This window comes from Syngnathus acus, chromosome 20, assembly GCF_901709675.1.
Source record: "Syngnathus acus chromosome 20, fSynAcu1.2, whole genome shotgun sequence".
Taxonomy (NCBI): domain Eukaryota; kingdom Metazoa; phylum Chordata; class Actinopteri; order Syngnathiformes; family Syngnathidae; genus Syngnathus; species Syngnathus acus.
Window position 1 is genome coordinate 5,749,217 of NC_051104.1, and position 26,172 is coordinate 5,775,388.

At 39.0% G+C, this 26,172-nt stretch overlaps 1 protein-coding gene across 2 annotated transcripts; it reads right to left on the reverse strand.

Annotated features, from left to right (window-relative positions):
- Positions 1 to 17,662: 17,662 nt before the first annotated feature.
- On the reverse strand, positions 17,663 to 25,948 carry LOC119139335 (polypyrimidine tract-binding protein 2-like). Of its 2 annotated transcripts, none has more exons than XM_037279923.1 (14): positions 25,837 to 25,948; positions 24,779 to 24,806; positions 23,640 to 23,700; positions 23,348 to 23,514; positions 23,116 to 23,256; positions 22,870 to 23,025; positions 22,626 to 22,736; positions 22,356 to 22,551; positions 21,681 to 21,796; positions 20,275 to 20,308; positions 19,668 to 19,760; positions 18,937 to 19,153; positions 18,684 to 18,761; positions 17,663 to 18,607 (listed from the first exon to the last, which is right to left on the reverse strand). In XM_037279923.1, exons 1-14 carry the CDS (start codon positions 25,842 to 25,844, stop codon positions 18,478 to 18,480), a joined length of 1,536 nt encoding a protein of 511 aa, XP_037135818.1. In that variant the 5' UTR covers positions 25,845 to 25,948; the 3' UTR covers positions 17,663 to 18,477. The 2 variants fall into 2 exon arrangements, with proteins under 2 accessions (XP_037135818.1, XP_037135817.1); XM_037279922.1 differs by having other exon boundaries at positions 22,344 to 22,551.
- Positions 25,949 to 26,172: the final 224 nt, after the last annotated feature.

A 26,172-nucleotide genomic window follows, 5' to 3' on the forward strand; every position in this document is an offset into this window, starting at 1 on the left:
GATGTCCGACAAAGCAATTCCGCCACCGAAGCAGCCTGCGTGCTTTCTGCAGCTCAAAATTACATTTCAAGTAAAACAAAAGAATCCAGCTATGTACAGGACAAAGACTGGACTCGTGAAGGAGTCCACTTAATTAAATGCGATCGAGTGTAAGTAAATCGAGATTTGAGAGTGAAAGTCAGAGCAGTGCATGGAGTTTTAATAAGCAGCTGGTCAACAGGGGGCGCCAGGGTGCCACCCCTCCAGTGCAGTCACTGAATAAGACGAAAAATTCAATCATGAAAAAGAAAAATTACAATAATTTCAAATATATGCATGGTATTTTTACACGAGCACAAATGCTCGTCTCGTTTTACAACGCACTTCAATAATAATAATAATAAATTTTATTTGTAAAGCGCTTTTCATAAAAGAATCTCAAAGTGCTACAGAAATAAGACTAGCAATAAAAACACAAGAAACCAGAATAAAGGCATAAAAGCATAAAAGCACAGAGGCGAAAGAAAAGATGATTCCTTATTCCGCCCCCCCCATACATGGACCAAATCAGCCAACGACGCTTTTGACCATCTCCTGATACAGAGTTGTAGACTTTGGAAAACGGTGGGACGAACTTAGTAACTCGATAACATCTTTTGAGAGGCGAACGTACCAACAGAAGCTCCGACCAGGTTCTCATACAATATTTAATACGCTAATCTTCCGTCATATGGGAGGCACAAGACTAATCCTATAATAATACGTATGTATGAGGGTTGGGCTCGAGTGTGAACGCTAGGAGCGACATGTGTGAGACAAGAAAATCCTGACCAGCCCAGGGAGAACATGCAAAATTCACACGGGAGATCTGATCCCCGCGACCTCTTGACTGCAGACCTACTAACCAGTAGGACATGTTATGAAAACGAATGGGCAAAATGTACTAAAAGGGATCATTCCTCATCCAGTTGCAGTCTGTCTGTTTTGATCACAGGCCAGCAGATTGTTAATGATTCATGTGAGCCCCTGTGCCGTTAAATAAATGTCCCCTGTAATCTATCACGGCTCCGACAATGAGGAAGACGGGGCCGCGTGCATTTTATCAGCCCGGTAATTGTTCATGTTGACACACATTGTCTTTAAGAGGATGGGATGGTGAGAGGCAAGCTGGCTTATTAATGGTTTGTAATAAAGACAGACATTCATCAGGCATTATATGCTACTGTCAGGAAAGTCTGGGTTCACACGCACAACACCAAGCCTTCTGACATCCTATGTGCACATGTTGGCAAGTCTTCATTTACAAACAGAGCTGGACAGGAATGCAAATCAGAACGGATTGCATTTCGCATCTTATTATCGAAGTCCCACGTAAATCGGACAACAGGTACGGATCAATCGAGTAGAGAATCGTGGAAAAGTTAGCATACATGTATATATTCGATAAACATACGGAAACATTTCAAGTTCACCCATCCACACGACCAAAACCGGAAAACCCAAGAACAGCAGAAAGCTGCTATCATAGTTCAACACATCAGTTAATCGCTGATCGCCTTAATCGTGACGTGTTTTACGACAAACTCTCCTTCTCAGTCATTCCATCTGATCTTACCCAGTAATGTCAATCATATAGTGATTAGGTGAAGTGTAGCGTACTATTTATCTGGATGTGATCGACCGTGCTTGTGCATCGAGTGATCACAGTTGGGGCTTACCTTGGTGCCAGAGTGCAGTCGGCTTTTTTTGTTAAATCAAATGTCAAGTTTGACTGTTTCTGCATCATTAGATATGAAGAGTAGTTCTGATTTCCTGATAAACACAGAAAGGTCAAGCGTGACCTCTTTCTTTCGTTCTCTCTCAGGCTATGTTCAACATCACACTGTGAGGACAAAATGGCAACAGCCAAAGGGCCAAAGCGATTCATTTTGCAACCAGCTCAGCGGGTACCTGTTACTCGAATGTCTCCTGCAAGTCCTTCTGCTTTGAAGTTGCCATTTCAGGTTTCTACGGGGTTGTAACTCATCGACTTTTCATGCTTCAGTGATGTAGAGATTATTTCTTTACCTTGAACTTCCCTCTGAAGCTTTGCATAGAGTCATAACAACTGGCTGTTAAAAATACGACATACTTAAAACGAGTATATTCATATTCTCTCTGTCTTTCTTTCTCTCTACACACGTATGATATTTCACCGCTTACCAAACGTCATAAAGACGGGGTGCAAAAGGTGGACTGAAAGATCAAGAGTGCAAAAAAAATGTGCAAATATTTACCGGCCCATTCAGGGCAAAATAGGAATGGCTAATTGGAGTGACATTTAACATGGCCGATTGTTTCTGGCAGGGTTGTGCAACACTTGCGTTGGCTTCGCTGCTGTTTGGCAGCTCATCATTAAATATCAACATGGCATCAAGCTTTGTGCTGCAGCAATGAACCCTGGGCCAGACAAATGCTCATCATCAGCGCTTCCATAAACGCTGGGAGTGGGTGGTGTAGCTTTGGATTCCCCCGTCTCCCAAATGAGGTGAACCTGCTATGTGGGACTAATTGACAACAGCCGTCTATGTATATATTTCTACGTTATGGGTAACAAGAGTTATAAATGCTGCATGTTCGTGCAGTCCAGGATAAAAGCTCTGACTTGCCTCATCGGGCATAACAAATACTACCAACAGCACCAACATATTGGCAATATTTATCCAAGATAAGAAAAGGACCTTTAAATTACATGATCTCTATCTTTCTTCCCTTTAAATTTCTCACCACACACTTGAGTTAATGACTCTGACACACAAAGGAGAGGGAGGTATAAATCCAGTTTGCTCTCGATTTAAATTAATACAACTCCTCTCTCCACACAGGGCTAAGAGTGATCAAACATTGCAGTGCACATGAGAACGAGGCTTAACATGAGGAGCCTTGCAATTGCAGAGTAAGTCTGCACATTAATGTGGACTGATCGAAGATTTTCTCTGGAGTGAAATAATTGAGTTGGGAAAAAAAGCTAATTAGGCTTTGTGAATCTTTTGAGTTGTTAAAATCAACACTAGACCATTGTGTAAAAAGCGGCAGATCAACATAAAGTTGTAAAATTGTACAATGGAGTGTAATAATGCACTTTTTAATTTATAGCGACAAAAACTTAAAAATTATACGAAATAGCATCTCAAAATGAATTTTAGAGCTTGATCATTATATAACAAAGCAAACACTGCAAATATTGATTTGAAATGCAAGCTAGAAGGGACCCACATTATCTGATGGTCAGAAAACTTTGCCGTTCATTGGTAATTACATCCAGAACCTCCGTTCTGTTTTATCCCTCCTGAACGCCGGAGGGGTTGCTTCAAGCACTGCATGAGAAGTAACAACAAGTTTACGAGGAATCCAGGCTCAATAAATACAGTTGAAATAGTTCTCTTACGGCGCAAAGTGAGTCGAGCATGACCGCTTTGAAATATCCAACCGCAATAGTTAATTTAAAATGTACACATACAGAATATAGTGATGACTGACTAAAAAGGTTATGCTCCGTATTATCAGATACCATTGAAATTTTCTCGACTGTTATTCTGTACAAAAAATTCCATTGAGTTTGATTTTGACAAAATACTTCCACTCATGTAGAAGTAACGTTCAAACTGTGCGAGAGCTTTGAAGTAAATTCAAGGAATTTTAGCCACGCTTTAAAAACATCGCCATCCTTTTCCCTTGCACGCACACACACGCGAACACACACCAAAGCAATTCTTTTGAAGCCAAGCCTAAGTAATCATGACGATAGATTAGCATAATATAAAAAGCGATGACATTCTTTGGCTGCTTGTCAATTCAAAAACATGGCCTCCTATAATTACAAGGTAAGAGGATTCCAAAGAATGTTTTTTCCCCGAGTATGCGTTTGCGTGGACGCCCTTCACATAGGGGTACGAATAAAATGTGAAATAGCAAAGTTATCTTTGTCAGAAAATGTGAAGGGCTTGTTTGATGGCCACAGCTTGCTTAAAAACCAAAAGGAACCTTTTCTGGTGCAGGATGAAGATCGTACTATATGTGATGATCAAGTACGACTTCAATGTGTGAAGTAAATGTTGTCCAGACTTTTTTTTTTTTTCCTGTCTGCTTGGATCTTAAGACTGAATTTCATGACACTGGCAAACATACTTTAAAAATGACCTCCCCGTCACTGCTGACTCAGGACACCTCGAGACTGTCACTCTTTAAGACCTTTTGACACTCCTGTCCTCCCCTCCCCAGGGGCTCGTCTGAGCACCTCGAGCTCACCAGTGCGGCTCTTTTCCGGTTCCACTCATATCTGTCAACATCCTTCCAGATCCACATAAGCTACGATCAAATACAAGGCTCTTTACTTTCTTTCATCAACAATGCCTTGAATAAAGTATTCCGATTATTGTCACTGATTTCTAGTGAAAACCAAAATGCTTCCCCAATGCCACCAATGTTGGCTGAGGATATGTAGCAGGCCCTGTTAGTTTAAATCCTAATCAATTCCTCTCTGATGGCCTCAGAAAAGTACCAAATTGAGTTTATGCTTGGGTAATACAATCAGCCTCTGGGTGGGGAGAGGATGACTGTGCCATCAAGTCCTCTTTAATTTCATTTCACCAGGCAGATGGGTAGGCCAGCACAGTGGGGTTGGTGCTGCAGGGGGGCTCAATGCCACCAGGCATGACTGGATGAGCCAAATACCAAGGCTGTCAAAGCTTTCACAAAGGAAAGCAACGGGAGACAACACTGGGCATGAGGGCCGGTAGGAGACACCAAGAAGGTGATACTGGACAGACAGACTCCAGAAAAAGAAACCACAGTCTTCCATCAAAGTCTGGATGATTTAAACATAATAAATAATTCATATTTTAAAAGTACAGGGACTTCTCTACTCTTTTTACGACGAATGGAGACGCAGGGTGTGTAGACTTTTAATACCCACTTATTCAATGCATTCGGTAAAACATAAACAGGCAAACGCTGGCAAAAAGAAAAAGTTGTGAAAGACAGTCCCGAGTTGTTTTTAATAAATTAATGCGAGTTGGGAACGGAAAGTGATTCATTTTTCATTTTTCTGTCAAAGAAGTTCATGATGTCAGTACAACTGAGATTCGGGAGAGAAAATCAAAAGTATGTTGAATTATGTGAAAAGCCACAGCTCTGCAAAGAGAACTAGTTTTTGGCATTGGGGAGGACAAAAAACATCTTTCCACCCTGGACAAGTTTCCACTTTTTTTTTTTGCATCGAAAAAGAACAAATCATGGCAATTGATCATAGTCTTTTTTTCTTCTCTGAACACAACAAGGACTGAAACACAGGATGCAATCTGCTCTACTGTGCAGTATTGAGCTGTCCCTGCTGTTATTGATACCATAACCCGTTGCTATTTTTTACATTGAACATTATTCTACTCTGCATAATCTTATTTACTCCTGAATCTCCTGCTATTTGCACTGAACATGTTATGCGATTTCTATTATTGACTATATTACTGTTTTTTATTTATTTTCTTTATCAATTCATTTGATGTCATTCATATTTTACCTTGACAGCACGCCTATGAATATCAGTATGAATTGATCCTTGGGAATTTGGAATGGCAAGGAGTGCCAGTGCATCATTTATAACGGTAATTTTTGCTTTGCTCCCTAAGTGAAGACAACAAAAAACAATAACTGAGCTTAAGAAATGCCTCCATTACAGAAATTCTATAGCACATGTAACAATATTCTATTGTGCTTTCTTATTTACTCTCCCTTACGTGGATATTTTTTTGTCCGCTAAAAATCAAACAAAACAAAAAAAGCTGATTTATTTTCCGAACGCACTCACTGGCGAACTGTCGATATGATTTTACTGGTCTGCCGTGATTTTATTGGTTTGCCGAATTATAATTAGTTTGGCATTCCTGTTTTAGATGCAAAGGTATTCTTGGGTTCTACTGTATTCCATTCCACCTGTGACTTATTGGCTTCCCCCTACTCATGTATTTACTCTGCATGCTCCTCATTTCCTGCTCTAGTATGGCTTTCGGCATGTGTGTGCGTGCTTGTCGCACAGCAGAAAGCAGGCCTAGCGGCATGCAGCTAGCCAATGGAGTGTGAGGTGATTGCAGTCAATGCTGTGGAGTCAATGACCCCTAAGCTGGAGGGACACCCTGCAGAAGAAAACTCCACAAGTACCAAAGCCCTGCTGGAGGCTGCGTTTCGTTTTACTCCACTTGTCTTGCTCAGTTTCAATCCTTCCTGCCGTCATCTTCGGCATGTTTTAGAAAACAATATTTTGTGGTGTTAGTGCAAATATGAAAGGTGGATAAATGGATGCAAATCACTCTGCAGTGGTAATTTTGCAAAAGGTATACGCAATAGGAAACATAACATGAAATAAAACTTCACGTAATCTAAACCAAAAAAAAAGATCACTGGATGAATGCGGTAAAAGTAAACAAGGAAAGTTGAGCCTATTTAATATGGATTTAATAATGTCAGTTTTCAAATTGTTCTTTGCATGAATCCTTTGTGGGTGTATGCTTGTCATTAAAAGTTCTAGTTGTATCATGCTGTAGGAAACTTTTTTTTCTTTAGATTTCATAAGAAAAACACAGACAAGTTCAAACAAAAGAAAGTATTCCATTCTATTTTTTTCTTCATGAGAAAAATATATATATCACGTCTTAAAACATCCCCTCACTGACATTTTCTCTTCTTACAGAGGGAAAATTGGGTTTTTTTCTTGACATTATTTTGATCATTGACTAATTAGAGTGTAGCTGCCAGCTTTTAATAGGACTGACCTTTCTTATATTTTAAGCAACTTCTTGCCTGACACTCCGTTACCCGTGTTTTTATTGGATCAGCCATACATTGACGGTCTCACGTTATTGGCTGACAGTACTTGTCAAATTTTCGGAATTTAATATTAAGATAAGTTAGAATAACATTTTGAATAGCTCCTTTCCTTCTCTTTTGACAACATATATGAAAATACAAATAATATATAAACAAATATATACAAAATATTTTTCAGCTGATTTCAACTTGAATTGGTAAAACGTTTTTTTTTTTTTTTATATAATGTATACAAATATCTAGAAAAAAAAAAGAACTGTATCGTATAAAAGGACGTATGTTCTAACATGTTGAAATGAAATGACACGAAGACTTGAAGCATGTAACAGTTCCCAAAGCCTGTGGTGGTCACATATTATATTTAGAAATGACTGCAGACGATAATGAGTAAATGTTTGGTTTTCTTCCAACATAGCAGAGGGAGTGAGCCAGAACACCTCCCCGCCCCCCCCCAAACACACACACACACCGAATTCTGTTTAAGTCACCCCAATTAGCCAACAAACCCAGACGGTCTCTCTCGGGAACATGCTCCCAGCAGGAGGGCCAGATTAAATGAATCAGGCTGTGTGGCAACAGTTGTGTTGCTTTAAAATACAGCCATTTCTTCTTTTCAAAGTCTTTGATTCAAAAAAGCGACTGATACATATTCAAAGACTGTTTTCCCGCACCTCTGTGACTCAATAATTCTAATCTTAACTGGAAGGTTCAGAACTTCCCATCCTACGGACCTCTCGTGTCACGATCTTATGTAGCGCACTCTTTAATGAGTTTTCCCTCGCCGAGAAAAGAAACATGTCTGTGCGCTCTTCACTCCAAGGGAGTCTTTAAACATCTAAAATAAAATGACATTCTTGGGAGTCAAGAGTCGACATTATGTCAAATCCTCAGAACGGAACGTGTATGATTTTATTTTATTTCAAAGAACAGAGAAAACCTCAGGTCGTGCCATTTTTTTTTCTTTTCATGAAGTAGATTTTTCCTACTGTTTATAGAAAGAAAAAAAAGCCTCAGCCTCCTCTTGTACTGTTAATTTGATTTTCTGACAGTGTGTGGCTTAGGAGGAACGGACAAAGAGAAAAGAACAAATATAAACTAAAGGGAGGGGATATCACAAGACAAAATAAAATCACTAAATTGTCAAAAGCTTTCATAGGACTGTTTTTTTATTTATTTATAAATTATTTTATTATTCGACTTCACACAGATGTTCTGAAAGCGTTTCTTCTCTGACATGATTATTTTATTTTTTTTACACGGTAAATTCTGGAGGCCTGTCCCACGGGCTCATCAAATTTGGAATTCAGACAAACTACTTTTGAAAATTTCAGCGGTCACTCCGACAGTGTCACATGAGACCCAGAGATGTTTATAGTTGTTTAAATTTTGATTTTTATACATGCTTAAGTCAAGTCAGTAATTGGTGTGTTATCGGGTAACTTTAATATACACATGTAATTAAGAACTCTGGAGATGTTGCTTAAAATATTAACTTATAGTTATTAAATGTTGGGGGGGGGGGGCGAATCCTGGACAACCGGAAATTGAAAATCAAGGCGCGTCAGGCATGCAGTGTAACCTTTCAGACAACAGACTTTCCTTTGAATAATCTCTGGCTCTAATATTCCCTTTGCTGCTTAATTAGTACACTGTATTCTTCGTTTTAATTCCTCACACAATCCCATGGAGAATATTAGACCACTCTGAGCTATAACAGAAGCACCCAAGCATGTGCCTAAAATAAACTTATTAACTAGTGGCAATTAGACGAACATTTTGTATTGGAAATTATTTCCGAGGAGACCTTGTTAAGCCGACGCCATACGAGCATGGTAACAGAAGGATTTTTGGTTGACGGCTCCGATGAGGAACAAGATATTAAATATTACAGAGGAGTAATTAGATCATTGTTGCTATTGATAATATTTGTGTATTTAATATAAAGCTGATAGAGGATTTTATATTTTAAACATAAAGATCGATTTGAGGTTCTCATCTGGGGATGTTTTCTATGCGCGTTCTGTTTATCCAGGTCAAAATGAAATGTTTTGGCAGGTTGGTTTTATTTACTGACTGACCAAGTGTTTCCCCATGTGTGAGTTTATTATTTGAGTGCAATTAGAGTCTCATCAAATATAAACGGTCTGCATTCACATGGCATCTTCGTCACCTTAATTGCCTGACAGCAATGCCTCATTCTTATCCGTGCAGACCTTCACTTATTACAAATAGTAATTATTCATTTAAAAAATCATCGACCAAAGATCTATAAAATACGCAGTTGCAAAAAAACAAAAATCAGACATAACTATTATTACTTGTTGCCCGTGAGGTGAATCCACAATTAACAATGAGGAAACACAAACAACAACTAACATTAACAAGACTACACATCATTAGTTACATCTATTCACAAATGCCGCTAGGTGTGTTTAGTGGGTATTAAGGAGCTACTAGTTGGGTACTAGTGTTACTAGTGCAGCTAGCTACTATTTGGCCAAGCATGCCACTAGTAGCGGAAGAAAAACTTGTAAGACATATTCCCATATAAAGAGTGTACTAGTGCTTAAATTCAAATAAATACCCAAATGGCTTTTCATAAAGGTTACTGATATCAAGTGCTACTTAACTGGTGAAGAAAAAAAACTTTAGTCCATTAAATCGGTATTGTCATACATTTAAGCTCATTTATGCTCCATGCAGCCTCCGCATACTAATGAAGCAGTTTTTGTATTTTGGTTCGCAACCTGGAATCATACCTTGGGGGCACAAGTGAGATTAGAAAATAATCATTTATGCACATTTCTAGAAATGATGCATATTAATCCAAATAATTCACCACTGACATACATTGGCGTGTTTATTAACGTAATTGGCCATTCATGTTCGAAGGGGAGGTCTGTCAGAAACCGGTGGGCTACTTTGGATTATGGTCTGATCCCCCTCCCCCCTTTAGTGAAGAAAGAATATCACACAGCCTCCGGCAGTAGTTTTCTCTGCGGCATTGGCATATATTAAAGGTATACCTCAGTAAACAGTCCTGTAGCATTTTTAACATTTCATATTTTCCACACGATCGTCCATTTATTGAAACAAATTCCCATTTTCTTACCCGTCAATAAAAATAAACCAGCGTTGATTAAGAGCCATTTAAAAACTGAGGTGCAATTAGGCTTGCTGATGCAAGGTGGATTATTTCGCTTTTGTTTGCAACCAGGTGCGAGTAGCTTGCTGTTACACTTGAGCACTGCTCATACATTATTGAAAGTAAAGGTTTTGCAATATTTTTTGACGTTTAGTGTTTAGGGAAAAAAAAAAAGCATGTGTACATTGCCCTCAGCTCTCACAACCTATTGTTTGTTTCAAGGCTGGAAGATGGAACAGCACAAAATTATGGAAGATAAAATGAATGTCGGAGAAAATGGCTGATTTAGATAGTGACAAGTTGTTGTTTTGCTACTTTATGCCACCACAATGTATTTGAAATATAACAACTACCATGTTTTCCGCACTATAAGGCGCACCGGATTATAAGGCGCACCTTCAATGAATGGCCCATTTTAAAACTTTGTCCATATATAAGGTGCACCGGATTATAAGGCGCATAGAATAAATAACTCAACTGTGTTCAAACGTTAATGCAATCACAATATAGTGGTAGACTCGAAATAGTGATAACAATATATCAATAACTCAACGTTAATATCACACAACACACAAAACAAACACGTAAAGTTTACTTTAATAAATTAGTCCTCATCCACGAATCCATATTGGTCCATATATAAAGCACACCGGATTATAAGGCGCACTGTCGGCTTTTGAGAAAATTGGAGGTATTTAGGTGCGCCTTATAGTGCGGAAAATACGGTACATGTAGATTTTTATCATTAAGAACTTTCAAATGAAAACATGACATTTCATCTTTTAAGTAAGTCAGTGTCCAACTATTTTCGGACCCTAACTATGATTAATAAAATATGACTACTGTTGTCAAGTGTGAGTAGACAACAAAGATTTTACAGACCTGCTGCTGCTATGCAAATCTCTTTGTTGTCTGCTTAAATACAACTAGCAGTGTAGGTTGATGGAGGAAAATATTAAAATGTGATAATATCAGCAATGTCTGTACACCAGATGGGTTTTTTTTTTTCTCTTTGCCCTCAGTGGCACCCCTCTACATCAAGGTACATATCCTGACTCGAAGAAACAGGAAATTAATCTTGTTTTATTTTCCTGATAGCTCCTTGCAGGAGAAGCAGGAGATTAGATTACCTTGGTGAACTCACCTCACTCACTGATCTAAACCCCTGCAGTCTACTGTCCCTCTGAGGCCACTGTCGGGCCTCTCCGCCGCAGATCCTTCCTGCCAATAATCACCCCATTAAAATGAAACATTTTGCCCAGACCGTGTACTCTACATAATCGTCAATTAGCCACTGGCGTCAAGATGGCACCTCTGCTAACCTCCAAGAGTCTGATGCTGCCTCATTATTCGCCATGTGACTCACTCATGATCATAGCCCGTCTCGGGGCAATAATGGTGTTTGAAACCTTCGCTTCATGTTCCTGAGGTCCCCACCATGCAAATGAATGAACTGCATAGAGCATTTATGGCTGTTGTATGAGTAACAAGATATTTGGTTGAGATTTTTAATGATACCGAGAGTTCTTAGAATGGCTTGCTTGGAAAACAAGGGCATCAACATGCAAGATCCATTCATATTCCTGTTCAGGGTCAAGGCTGAGCTTTTCCATCTGGCTTAAGGCACACAATACTCAATTGCAGGGCATAAACAGTATGTAGAGAGATTAGAATTCACACTGTCACGAACCTGAACCCATCCCATCTGCATTCAAGTCAAGCTATAGTGTACCACAGAGCCAAGGGGTGCCTTCACAAGTAACATAAATAAAAAGCTAGAAAAGCCAGAAGCATTCTGTCAGGGCCTGCCTAGGGCAAGGTAAGCATCCAAGCACTCAATAACTCAAGAAGTACAGTATTTCCACTGCCTGGGTCTTGCCAACCAGAGCGTGCGTGCAATTCACAAGAAATAATGGATTTGGGGCTTTTGGGTGAAATGTCTGAAGGAATCTTAAAAAGCCTTATTTAAGTAAGAAATGTAATTATCTTATCCTGTCTCCCCCATATTATATTAAGTAAAGCCAGTGATTTCCAATAAACTAACGTATTTTCCGGACTTTAAGGCGCACCGGACTATAAGGCGCACCTTCAATGAAGGGCCCATTTTAAAACTTTGTCATTAAATAAGGCGCACCGGACTAAGGCACACCATTGATGCATCATGTCAGATTTTTAATCCAAACCAAATCATTCTCCATTTTATCTTTTTTATTTCAACTTCAGACACAACAAATTACTTTATAATCACAAAATAAAGATCCATAGTCTTTTTGATTCATGATTCATACCCTTCAGCGGGCCACTTATGATTGATTTCATGACACAATGCTTCGGGCCAGTTCAAATTTAGGAATTTGGTCCATATATAAGGCGCACTGTTGGATTTTGAGAAGATTTGATGTTTTTAGGTGCGCCTTATAGTCCGGAAAATTCGGTAGCAAAAAGACACCAAGCTACTGTTTGGTTGCTTACGAACCAGCGCCAACTATGGAAACACTGGCCACTGTAAACTCACACACAGTTCAGCCACTTTTGTAACAAAACACTACATCATCCTTTCAAATTGATATGTGATGACTTTTCATGCTCTTGCTCAATAACAACAACTTTGGGATCTCATCTATCAATGCAGTCTTTGCAAACATGCTAGAGCGATTAAAAACCCAGCAGGATTCAAGGATGGGCTGTGATGAGATATTTCACACATCCGATAAGTAGCAAGTAAGACATAAGAAACAGGGGCAAATGTAAAGGTGGGGGGGGGGGGGGGGGGAAATGACAGAGCCTGGAGGACGCCTGCCTCACTATAATTGATAGCAAAAGGGAAGAACAAATATGAGAAACACCCATAGGGGGGTGTTCACAAAAGAAGGCAATAACATGAATGTTGGCTCTTCTCAGTTCTCTACCTGAAGGCTAAGCTATTGGTGTAATTGAATGAAATAAAATCTGGGGAGAGGAAAAGAAATGAAATGGGAGAGGAACGAATACTGGTGAGGATCTTAATAGTCTCTTTTATAGCATTATTTTAGACACCTCATTTTCCCAAATAAAGCTCTTACATAAATTATTCAAGCAGGTTGCAGGAAGGGGAGTCATTTGCATATAGATACAAGTCAGTTTAATATTGTAAATTACCTTTTTATACGGCAATCTGGAAGATTTGGTTTTAATATCTCTATAAATGTCATGGTGTTTGTGTAAAGGGGGCGTGCCACTGTGGATATCACAAAATGTTCCCAATTTCATTGCCTTGGTTTTAATTAAGAGATTATGTACGTACGCACGCTTCTCCGAGGTCTCAACTTGACTTGCAGAGCACCTTTTACCACTTGTGTTATATAAAAAGCAACCTTTGACTTCAGTTTTGTTTCTAATGTTGCGAATGAAATGACAATAAAGACTGATTTGAAGTGAGCCACACTGATTTGTATTGTAGAAGCATCCTATTTTTATTTCCTACAGGGAAAAGCAATCATATTCTTGCAATGAGAAATGTGAGTAAGAGTGTGTCAACAGGTTTAAAAAATAAAAATTGCAAGAAATGGTCTATTTGTTAAAGTGTTGAAGTATGACGACCCCAGACAGCTGCTCGTCCTGATCAGAAATTCTAAAGGCGGATCGTCTTGTGTTCGGATGTGTCACTATCATGTGCTGAGGGAGTGGGGGAGGTGAAAAACACGGAGAAAATAATGTACCCGGCAAGATAATGGTTGTACACCTCAGTGATCAATGCCGGTCATAAAAAGCAAAGTGACGTACAGCGACGATAAATTTCCCAACTCCTCAGTGAAGTAAGACACATAAAAACAGGCGACTGTGGATTTTTACAGCCTTTGCCAAATCTCTCTCTTCACCTTGGGGCCAAAAATTGCAAATAAAATAAAGATTGTAAAGTTGTATAAAGTGTGGGCTTTGGAAGATGGAATAAAAAAAATGAAGGAAAATGAAAATATCACTGGGCCGTTTTTGTTTCCAGGGGTGATTCTTTAGAAAAACAAGTCTTAAATTATTATGTCATAAAGTACAAATTCAGGCAAAAGAAACATTCTGTCGCGATGGGATTTCAATTGCAGCAGATTGTTGGGGAAATAACCATCATATTTGCCCATCGGGTTCTATTAGTAAAAGGCATGGGGAAAAAAACGATTTTAAGAGACAGTATAAAAGCCGAATCAGTACAATTATGACGTAAACATTAGATCAGAGCTCTTGAAGAGAATGACTGAGGTGGCTACTCAAAGATTTCGCTTCGGAATTGCATAGCCACGTTAAGAGCGAGCACTTTCGTGATTGCATGGTTGCGTAAGGAGCGGAAACCAATTTGACATCCAGCGCAATCAATAAATGTATCTGAAGAAGAATCATTTTCATTTCAAATACTAACCCTGGTGCTTTTTGGAAATATTTCTATGAACTGTATGTCAGGACAAACAACAAGATTTGAGACAAATGAGTTTTGGGTAAACAGCTTTTTTGAATTTGCCATACTTGAAGAAAATAAAAATAACGCATTTTCCCAGTTTTCAGAGATTTTGTGGTTTCATGAACACAAGTTCAATTTGGGCCTCCAAATTGCCCAGATCTCTATATAATTGAGAATCTGTGTGGTGTGCTCAAGATCCACGCTCCATGCAATTTAAAGAACTTAGAGGATCAACTGCTAACATCTCCCAGTCAGTCATTTGGCAGTATAGCGCTTTTCCGTTGTATGCAGGTAAAGATGGTTCAATAGAAAGAGAGAAATGGTCAGAGAACGAAATGTGCAAAAACACACAACCGGTTGCATTTGCGACCAATAGAATAAAACATTGCTGGCTGGGACAAATTCAATTTTTAATGCGTACTTTCTAAGGTCCCTGGGTTATACTGATTAAAATTAATGGGCCGGAAAGTCAAACATGCCCTACGATGTGCTTTAAAATGGATGCTATTTGAGTGCATATTGCCCTTTATTTATATCAATGCGAGAAGAACAACCATCATGCTGTAAGCGATCATATTTTATGTAATTTGAGTTAACACGCCCTAAGTAAGACAGATCACTACACAGCCAAATACATTAGAACTGTCTTCGGAAATAAAAAGGCATGCTTCCGTTTGCACTTCAATGCAGACACAGCAAGGGGAATGGAAAGGGGGATGATTATATTAAAAAGCATATTGGCATGGATAAAAGTTTTTTTTTTAGCTGGTTCTTTATTTGATCTTAGGCTATTTGTCCTTGGTCAAAAAATGACAAAGCTAAAATCACCCAAGATGGTGATAGCAAAGGAAATATTGGACAATTCTGAAGAGTGATAATATAAATCTTGCTCAACGGCTTCTCGACAATAATCAGCAAGATTAGGATCTTTACAAAAAGACTTTATTTGGTCTGCAGCCGTACCTCAACCGATTCCAAAGCCCAAGTCGAGCTCCTACCCGATCCATTCGTCAACATTTATCAGAGATCTTAAATGACCCAAGACGGAGCGATCAATACGGTCAATTGAAAGTGAAATTACACACAATGTGTGACTGCATTGAATCATGTTAACATTTGATAAATGCAAGAGATCACTTTGAAAAAGGGCATTTGAGCAACCAACCGCAATAATAACACCAAGTGTTTTCCTATCTACGACTCGTACAAATTTCCTTTGAAAAATTAATTTCCTAACAGCATTGCTACCCTTTGAACCTGGAGGATGCAACTTCATTTCTTATAAAAGCTGTAATTTCACACCCTTGTGGTTTGCTGTGTTAGAGCCAGTAATGTAGAAGAAGAAATTCGATGATAGTTACGCTGGTGCAGTGTTGTGCGTCCAACTGTGTGTTCCATATTGGGCTGTGTGTACTTCGTAAGAAAATGATGGACCAAAAGTATCCTTATGATCATTTCTCCCCGATTCTAAACTGTTTCAGTTCATAACTGGTGCTATTAATTCAAAGTGATCGTTTAAATTGGAATATGGAATGGAAGGCCACAACTAACCAATACGATGATCCTGTTTTCCATCATTGTGCTCGTATCCCTAGCCGGTTGACACCATCTAGCACATCTCTTGCTTACTATTTGAGCTGTCACTGAATCGTGGTGGAGTGGTTTGTGAGTCCGAGTGATCTTATGTTGACTCGGCTGACCAGTGGTTGATTTCTTTCGTGGTAGTAATCCCTGAACCCACTGGTGAACACAAGCGGTGAGGGACTCTGCAGACAGATGATGGATACCAGCAGGCCAAGGGAATGTGGTATCGTCAATTACTAAGGCAAAAAGTGGTGTAGGATGAGTGAGGTGAGAACCACGTTTTATAAGAAATCGTGGAGAGAAAAGCAGGGGATGGTCAATTCCACTGACCCAATGAGGAAGCAATAACTTGACACTACTTGACTTCCAGGTGACCATGACAGGTAAAGAATTTATATGAAGCTTTGAGATGTGGCTTCTAATCTGTCCGTTTAGGAGCGCTTTTCTCGATAGGCAAGATTTCACAGACAAGGTTTGAGGTCATGGGGTGTGTAGACTTTTATATCCACTGTAAAGCTATTTTGGGTACATCCACGCACTGTTAGAATTATGGTAGAGCTACGTTGATTCGGCCACGCATATTTAAAGCCCGGGGCTGTTTACGGCGCAGTCGAGGACTAGTCATGTGATTTCATGCATTAAAGTAGAAAACTGGCTCATTAGGCATCTTGGCATTTGTCAATAAGAAATTAAATAAGGCATCAAATGAGGATGTTTCCATCTCTTACAGGTTGTTGTGGACAGAAAACTGACCCAAAGAGGGAGGTTTGTTGCTATGGTAACCACACACATGCAACATGCAAAACACACATGCACGCAGTTAATTCTGTTGTAATTGTGCATACCATGATGTTAAGAACACGCCTGCTTCATAATTGAACTGAGCTGTCATCATTGTGGCTTCTGACATGAAACACCTTCAGGCATCCCTGCATTTTAAATGGCAGCGGTGAAGCATCCTATTATTGTTTTTTTGACACTGCACCTGTAAAGTGTTGTTAAACATGTTTTTCATTTTAAATGCATTTCAGAACACAAAATTTAGCAATGACCTGGCCAAATTAAATTCTACAGCTTTTAAACACAAGGTCCATTCATATAAAAATGAACCATGACATTGTAATTATATTTTCAATTTATTCATGAATTCATTTTTAATAGCATTTATCGTGTTCAGGGTCATTGGAAAGCAGGTGTCTATCCCTAGCTGACCTCGGGTGGGAGGATGGATAAAAGATGGATTAATTGACAGTCAATCACAGGGCACTAACATACAAGGGGATGGACAACCATTAGCCACTATGGCCAATTTGAAGTCGTTTTTGGAGAGTGGGAGGACATCAGTGTACAGCCAGCACTTCCTTAATGACTACTGGCAGAGGTTGCAATTATTTTTTTTTTTTTATTTAATACGTGAGGTCCATCAGCTAACTAGATTGTCAATTTACAGGTTACAACATTAAGAAAAATGATCCAAGAAATTAATGGTATCAGAAACTTCCTCATCAACTCATTCACTGCCAGCCCTGTTAAAAAAAAAAATCGAATGACTTTTATAACTATCAACTGCAGTTCTTCCAAAATGGAAGTTGGCTTCATTTCTACTAATGATTACTTTTAAGTGAAAAGAGAAGGACAGAGAAAAGAGAGCCAGAGATGAAAGAAGAACTATTTGAGAAAAGTTTTATTTAGCATGCTACAGAAGAAATGCAGAAAAGATGACTCAAATCGGCACTCAAATTCTTGGAAATGCCAACTTTGTTTTTTTTTTTGAATCACAGGAATACTTAAGGCACGGAAACTTTGGTCCAACTGAGTAAAAGTCTCAAGTAACCTGTTTTGTAACCATACATTGCTTCAAATAAAATGTTGACAATATCATACTGCTATGTAAAAGACAGCAAATGTTTGAAAACCAGCCATAAAATATGCAAGCCACGTTGTCACCAAAAGTCATTACTGAAAATACAGAAGCAGGGGGAGAGTGGGAATGCTATTAAAGCCAAAAATAAGGACACGTTTAAGGAGAAGAACACAGTAGTTTGTTGGCTGGGGACTGGCGTTAAAAGTAAATATCAGAAATCGAAACTCCACAATCCAAAGTGAAAAATCCAAACAACCTGAGCGGTGGCAATGCTCGAAAGAGTTGTCATGTCTAACAAACCCGATACTGTTTAGAGTATATCCATGAGTATAAAAAGCATATGAGGGGTCTTAATAAATGTGTATGCTCTGGATAGCTGATATCAAATAAGGCACGTGTATATTTTTGTCTACATTAAGAAATAAATGCTGCTCTACATCAAAGTATCATACGGAATAACAATCAACGTCAATCTTTTCCAGAGGTATTGGAAATAGCTGGCGAGTCAACTCCAACATTCCCAATTTTGGATGAACATGACGTTTCCCTCAACCAAAAATAGCTTCTGACAATTGAGTGAATGAATCGTTTTTGTTTTTTTAATTTGGGGTCAAAGTGTTAAATGGTGGACTTTGAGAAGGAAACTCTTAGGTGTTGGTTACATCCCATGTTGTAGTTGTGAAGGTCAATCAAAGCTTGGACAGACTCTTCTACTGTCGACATCTGGATCAATGCCATTTTGCGATCCCTGGAAGATATGAAACTAGCGTAAACAGAAGCATCCTTACCCGTCACTTCTCGAAGTGTCGGGAATGAATACGTACTGGAAAAACTTAAATGCTTTCACAGTGCCTCCGGCGTTTGAGAAGAGCAGTCGTAGGTCATCCTCTGTGACATCTTGCCTGAAAATGAAGAGAAGACATGACACCAGCTCCACATTTACCCAAATTTTAAATAAACGACACATCGAAACTAAACAAACTACCATTTTGTTGTTATGGGCTCTATGATCATCTAAAAACAATTCTAGGTGTAACCAGGAATATGAGAAACAGAAATGTTCACAATGACACTTACGGGATGTTGGAGAGATGGAGAGTGGCAGATGGTGGAAAAATGTTTTGAAAGTTCTTGGATCCAGGTTTCTTGAAGCGATGAAGGGAAGAGTTCGCATAGTCCTTGGTCAGGCCCTGGTCGTCCAGGCCGTCGCGAGGCAGTGCCACCGTCTGGTGTTTGGATAGCGTGGCCCTGATAATTTTCCCATACATCTTTTGGCCATTCAAGTGGCTCATGGCTTTAGACGGGTAGAGGAAAACAATTCAAATCAAACTAGGATTTCCCCTTGAGATCCATGAAGGACCCTTCTTATCGATCCGCCGTAGCTCAAAAATAAAGAAATGAAAAATACTAAAATCCACTTATTGGAAAATTCAGTAATTGGATTTGGTTTTCAGAATTTTTTTTTTTTTTTTCCCCGGCAAACAACCGGTGGTGCAACCAGGCAGGTGTAAATGCCTTTACCACAACACACAGTTTGAATATTCAAATATTAAAATCGTCTCTCACGGAATCAATTCATAGACAAGTTTCCTGAACAAGAATGACACATGGCGTCTTTGATTCAACCGGTTTTCTCCTCTTCTACGAAAATGTTTAATTGGGTGGATTGACTTGAAACTTCTCCCATTTTCAGCTCAACGTGCTCAACCAATTTTATACAGTACCTTTTGGAGGGTTATTCATTTTGAGTACAACCTTAGACATTTTTAAAAACAAAAAAGGCATTTTCAATTTTTACAACTACTCACCTAACTGAGCCTGGTTGGCATCGGACATCTGAATGAGAGCGCTGTCTTTCTTATTGTAAAGAATTTTCACCCTCTGGACATCACCGTAGACTCCTATACGAGAGCCAGAACAAGTGGAGGTGGACACAAAGCAAGTAATTAGAAAAGCAAAATAAAACCAGCAGTGGAGACAAGGATATCTTAGACGAGAATCAAAGGAGAGAGAAGAGAGGAGCACACAGATGGAAGATTTCAGAGAGAGGTGTGCGGTAAGAATATTTAAAAAGAGAAAACAACAGCCTCTTAAATACATAGGTTATTAGGTTACTGTTGGTCATATGGCAAGAAATAAAAACATGCAAAAAAAAAAGATATTGCTTAACCATGCATTATTGTTTGCTGTAGTGAAATTGTGATTATAAACATTAACCCAAACCAATTAACTGGAAAATTGTTTTGAGGGTAATTAACAAGCTACCTGACGCAAATACATACTAAAAATCACTTCATATTGATATTAAAAATGACTAACAATTGTAATGAGAAATATAAAGAGGATGAAAATAGGAAGAAAAAAAATAAATAGATAGCAGAAAAGAGAGGAGAGCAAGAGCCAACGATAACATACCGAAGAGGGTAAACAGACTTTGGGGCGTAACCATCTTTAGAGGGAGAGAAGAGCAACAAGCAGCGTGAGACAGGTAGAGAGGTAGAAGAGTCGGAGCGGAGCGGAGGTAGAGATGGACAGATCGATCCAGAACGAAGGTAGGTAGAAGGAATGGTGTTTTTTGTTCTCCCCCCGGAGAGTGATGGAGATGGTGGTCATGGAGGAGGAGAGAAAAGTCGTGAAGAGGTTTTGAAGGGTGAGGAGATGGTGCAGGGAAGGAGGGGGGGGGGGGTTGATTTCAAGGGTTATACGGCCCCCCGATCAACACGTGAAGCAAGGAAGAGGGGTTACACGGAGAAGGGAAAAAAGGATGGCGGGGGAACAGTTGGGGAAAGGGAAGGTGGTGGATGCAAAATTGGGGGGGGGGGGGAATAAAAAAGTGAGGGGAGGGACAAAAAATATAGAGGTCAGTACACTGGAATGCAGGTCAGCGATCATGGCTTGGATCGATGTTTTTAGCAATAATTGGAATCATTTCCATGTATAAATGTATTTCACCCTGGAAAAAGCAAAAGGGTAAAAAATACATTCACGTAAAAAAAAAATAATCAAGAGAGCCATGACCATGGGATAAAAAAACAACATGCAGCAATCTGTAAAGATACAATTGCACAGTGAGGGAGAACATTAGTGCAAAAAACAGTAGAAGGGCCAACGTCTGCTTTGTGAGCATGCAATTGAAATTCGGTGAGATTTGCCACATGCGAGAGTTGATGTGAAGGCCGTGTGAGCAAGACGGTGGCATTAAATTTAGCCCGTGAGGCTCAAATAACACTGAAGCGCAGTATCATAACTTCAGCATGATACTGTTAGAGACTTCGAATGACACGAGCATTCATACGCAGGGATGACAAGCTGATGGCCATGAGATCGGGCCTTTTTTTTTTTTTTAAATTTAATACAACGGACATAAGGTGAGGTAAAAGACGAACGCCTTTTAGTGAGGGAGGTAATTGAGTGCAGGTTCACTGTACTGTTTTCCTAATATGTCGCAAAGCCTTGGACATCTTATCTCTTTAATACGCTTATCGTCCGCACTCGGTGGTAGTAATAATGCGAATGTATTGCTGCCTCTAGGGCAAACTCATACCCCTTCTCATTGGAGTTTGAAAACAACTGCACAACTACACTGAGTCAATTTCTCCAATATATTCACAACAAACAATCCTTATCCTAGGTAGCTTGTTCCAAGATAAAAAAATTGTAATATGTGGAATTGAATTAGCTGAAAGCAATGTTGGCTGGAAACAATGGCAACACTCGTGGTTAAGATTAGACCGATAAAACTGCACGGTGGGATGATGGGTAAAAAGGTAGCAGTGTTAATATGTGGATGGTTCCTCGAGCAGGTGATGTGTGTTACTGACCTCTTCATTCAGATTGCTGACCAAGAGCACCCCACTGGACCCTGTCTGTCCAGCTAGCGCCACCCTTCCTGCAGCAGCAGCAGCGACCGCTGCTGCACTGAGTGGGTTCAGGGCTCCTGACAGGAAGTTTGGGGGAAAAAAAATTAATCATCAAGATGGCACCAAGTCTAATTGGAGGACCAAAAGTGCTCAAATAAAAGTATAAACAAAGATAAAATATCAAATATATTGTATTTGTATATTTTTGTATTTATTTTGCTATTTATTTTTAATTTTTAATTCATTATTGCAATTTTGGTCCTTCATACAAGTAGTCAGCTCAATGATCTAAAAAAAAAAGACTAGCAACTTAATTTCTGCTAAATAGATGTCTCATAGACATAGAAGGGAGGAATAAGTCTATGGAGGACCATAACTGCTCAAATAAAAGTATAAATAAAAATAAAATATTAAATGTATTGTATTTGTATATTTTTGTGTTTATTTTGCTATTTATTTTTAATTTTTAATTCATTACAATTTTTTTTTTGCAATTTTGGTCCTTCATACGAGTAGTCAGCTCAATGATCTAAAAAAAAAAAGACTAGCAACTTAATTTCTGCGAAATAGATGTCTCATAGACATAGAATAGAAGGGAGGAATAAAGAGAAAAGTTGTATCTACCTGGAATCTTACCAAGGAGGGAGTTGTCTTTGCTGAGAGCTGCAGCTACAGCAGGGTCCATGGTGGGTTGGCCATCACCAGCAGGCAGCTCTGGTCGTGTGTAATCACGACTCTTATCATTGTTATATTTGACATTTAAGTTGACAAGCTTGGAGAAGTCAATCCGCAGTGTGCAGCACGCATTGTAGATATTCTGACCGTCAAGTGCCTAACAGAGCAAAGCATACATGTGGTCCACACAAAATATTTTGACAACTGGAAGCTAAAGGTCTCATTTCTTACCAGTTTAGCCTGCTGGGCGTTGACAGGTTCGCTGAACTGCAGAAGGGCTTGGAACTGGTTGTTCTTAGTGAATGTGATTATCTTCATGACGGTACCAAACTTGGAAAAAATCTGAGAAAAAAAAATAACCGCATATTTCAAATGACAACAAATAGATATTGCAAGTCTGAGAAAAATCTAGGATAGGTAAGCTCCTGAACTTGCTATTTCAAAAAAGAGCTACATTCCACAACGAAAGCAATACCTGTTGTAGAACATCCAGTGTTACAGGGTAGAACATATTGTCGATGATGATCCGCAGTACTGGACTAGAGGCGGTGGCAAGTATTTCCTGGACATCTGAGGCAGGGGACGCACCAGACTGAACTGCCGAAACCGCCTGCAGCACCGCCTGGGTCCGCTGCAAAAAGAGGTCAAAACAATTTATTTCCTATGTCGAGTGACAAGAGCATTTGACCCTTCCAAAATGTAGAATTCGGACGCCACAAACCTGATTGCCGGCATCAGTTTTGAGCTCCTTGTGATTTGAGTATTGAATAAAGACAGGGACGTTGCGGATGTGAGGAGTGACGGTAGTGTAGTAGTTAACCATGGTGATGGCAGCATCTTCAGCGCCCATCTCCAAAAAAGCCTGGAAGGGAAGAGTATGAAATTAAAAAAAATGTTGTTGTTTTTTTTTAAATCCGAAAGCACATGTGGATGTTTGCCATTCTTTCACTCACTTGGTTCTTTCCCTTAAGGGTAAAGGATATTGTGACTTTTCCAAAAGGTAAGCCAGGCAATGATTCCGTCTCGAGGCTTCGTTGGGCAACTTCCTGATGTGAAGCACACGAGACGGTGGTGCTTCCTCTACCCTCAGCTTTTACTATCACTGCCACTGGAACTCCATCTAATAATAAAATTAAAAAAAAATACAAATATAAAATTTGGTGGGTCGGTCTAATCTTATCGTCTTATCTAACTTGCATCATTCGCTGGTGTGACAGAACAAAATGGCGGAGGGGAAAAACTCACCACTCATACTGCTCATGCCATTGTTGGGACTGTTGTACATACTCAGCTCATCTGATCCTCTCTGCAAAAAAAAAGAGACATGTTTTTTAGCACAGATTGATTAAAGACATGTGTAGGTGGAGGAGACTCAAAAGAGGAGGAGGCTGCAAACTACACCATAGCTTTGAACGCCTACATGTTTCTATAAAAAAAAGAAACTTTTCTCCTTTGACAAAAAACTTCTTTTGATTATTCTTTGTGCTTTCTTACAAACTGCTGCAGTGACCGAGCGCACACTAATAAAATAAATATGTCTGACATAGGAAACAAAATATCCTTTCCACTTTGTATTTTGCCTTCAATATGTGGATTAGATTCAAGGACTATTTATCATCACCAGAATCTTTTTTTTTTTTTTTACTGAACAAGTACAGAAGTTGGCTGTCTAAAAAGAAACACTTTTAGTCATCTCCAAGGACTTTAATGCACTGGATTGCAATCATGATGACTTGGGAAAAGATAGAAAGAAAAGCAGAAATGAAGTTGGAAAGCAAGACAGAGGTCCCAAGGCAAAAACCACAGCTGACAAAAAAAAAAAAAATTCAAAGGCTCATCTCACACTTGCCAAGGATCATTGTGAAGATCCGCAAGACATTTGGAAATATATCTTTTGAATAGAGTGTGGAGACAAAAAAAAAAAACCCAACAGGGGGCTAATTGATAAAAAAGAACATCAAGCCATTCTGGTGGATAGAGTTGATGATCTGGAGTTTCTATACTCAATCATGATGTGTGATTCAAAACCCAAACCAGCTAAACCCTCAGAAAATATGACTAGATTTATTTGTTCCGTCTGTGCCCGCTCTGACGAATGTGACCGACTTGCACGTCACATCATGGCGCCAGAATGATCCCTTTGTTATTGATGTGAGTGATGTGTGGATTGATTTGTGTGTGATAAGCCCGAGACAAACTCTGCACCACTGCTGATTTTTTTTTTTTTTTTTATATGCTGCCAAACATTGGCTGGCAAAGGTTTATGAATTGCTTGTATTTTGTTTTAATAAAAACTAATGAAAGTAGATGCGTATCTTGCAAAAGGAGTCACGGGGGTAGATATTTTATAAAAAAAAATACTAAAGATTAAAAAGCAAACTTACCTTCACTCCAACTGCAACATCGCTGATGCTGAAAGATAAATAATTGCTTATTAGGTCAAAAGAATGCTAAAACTTTGTAGCAAAGTGTTGTTTCTTCAGTGTATTGTGGAGATATAAAATAGTAAATAAATATCAATTAAAATACAAAAATGTAAAGGGTGTACTTAAGTGACATGTGGAATAATAGTTTGTGTAACTGTTGTGTTCACCTGATTTGTTAGTCATTTAAATTAAAGCTGAAAGTCTGCAAGTAAAGCACATTTTGTGGTGATGTGTTTACAACCAAACACGTGACAATTGTGTCATTGTCCCAGTATTTATGGATCGAACCATTTGGCTTTGTTTTGTTTAGGGATGGGATACATGGGCGTGTTTTGCCATCATTATTGGCGTTGATCATTTATTCACAAGATGGTTCGTTGCAAATCGTGCAGCATTTACTAATTGAGAAACTCACATGCAACTGGAACTTAAGTAACTTAAAAGGTTTTAATGAGAATAACAGCTACATGATATTTTCAATTCATTTATTTATATATATAGTATACTTCATATTTACACCTTCTAAAACCAAAACATGTATTTCATGACTGTTTCAGTGCAGTGAAGTTTGTTTATTAATAGATTTCCACTTGACAACATTTCACTTTAAGATTAATCATAGTTCCAGGCTATTAAGGCACGCATGCATGCTTCAATGATATTAGATAATGAAGTAAAAGAGTTTCATCAAAGTGAGTGGGCAGCCACTCAGCCACTGCGAGGTGTGCAAACGTTGCAGGCGAAACACAAAGGGTGACCAATAGAACGTTCCTTTCATTCAAATAGAAGCTGGCTCGTGGTTACTAAATTATTCGACTGCATTCAATGTCCCTCCGGCGTGCAAGCATAATTGAAATAAATATAGACAACAAAGCTTATAATGAGAGGCACGTTCCCAGTATGGCAGGTTGCGCGTGGCTATGGAAACCAGTTAACGCTGAAATTACAAACTCAACCCAATGCAAAACGCATTTGCACAATCAATGCATTCAGTTCGAAAATAACAAAACAATTACCCGTCCATTTCTGATTATATAGTGTCTCTGCGTTCGGTCCTGTTGTACCTTCCAGCTTACATCAACGGTGCAAAAACATACACACGAGAAAATGGAGGCGGTGTTTAGTTCACCTTATGACGAAGTTAAGCGGAAATTGACGAAAATTAAAATAATAATGCTAATAAAATCCTATTAAAAGTACAGCGGTGATTCTGATATCAATTTTAGCAAATTATCTAAATTTGACTGGTCAATCCAGTGTACCGTATAGTTTTTGGTCTCTGCCTTGATACGTCGGCGCGTCCGCCATATTGGATGTGTCACTTCTGCCTATGCAAGACTGCAATATAAACC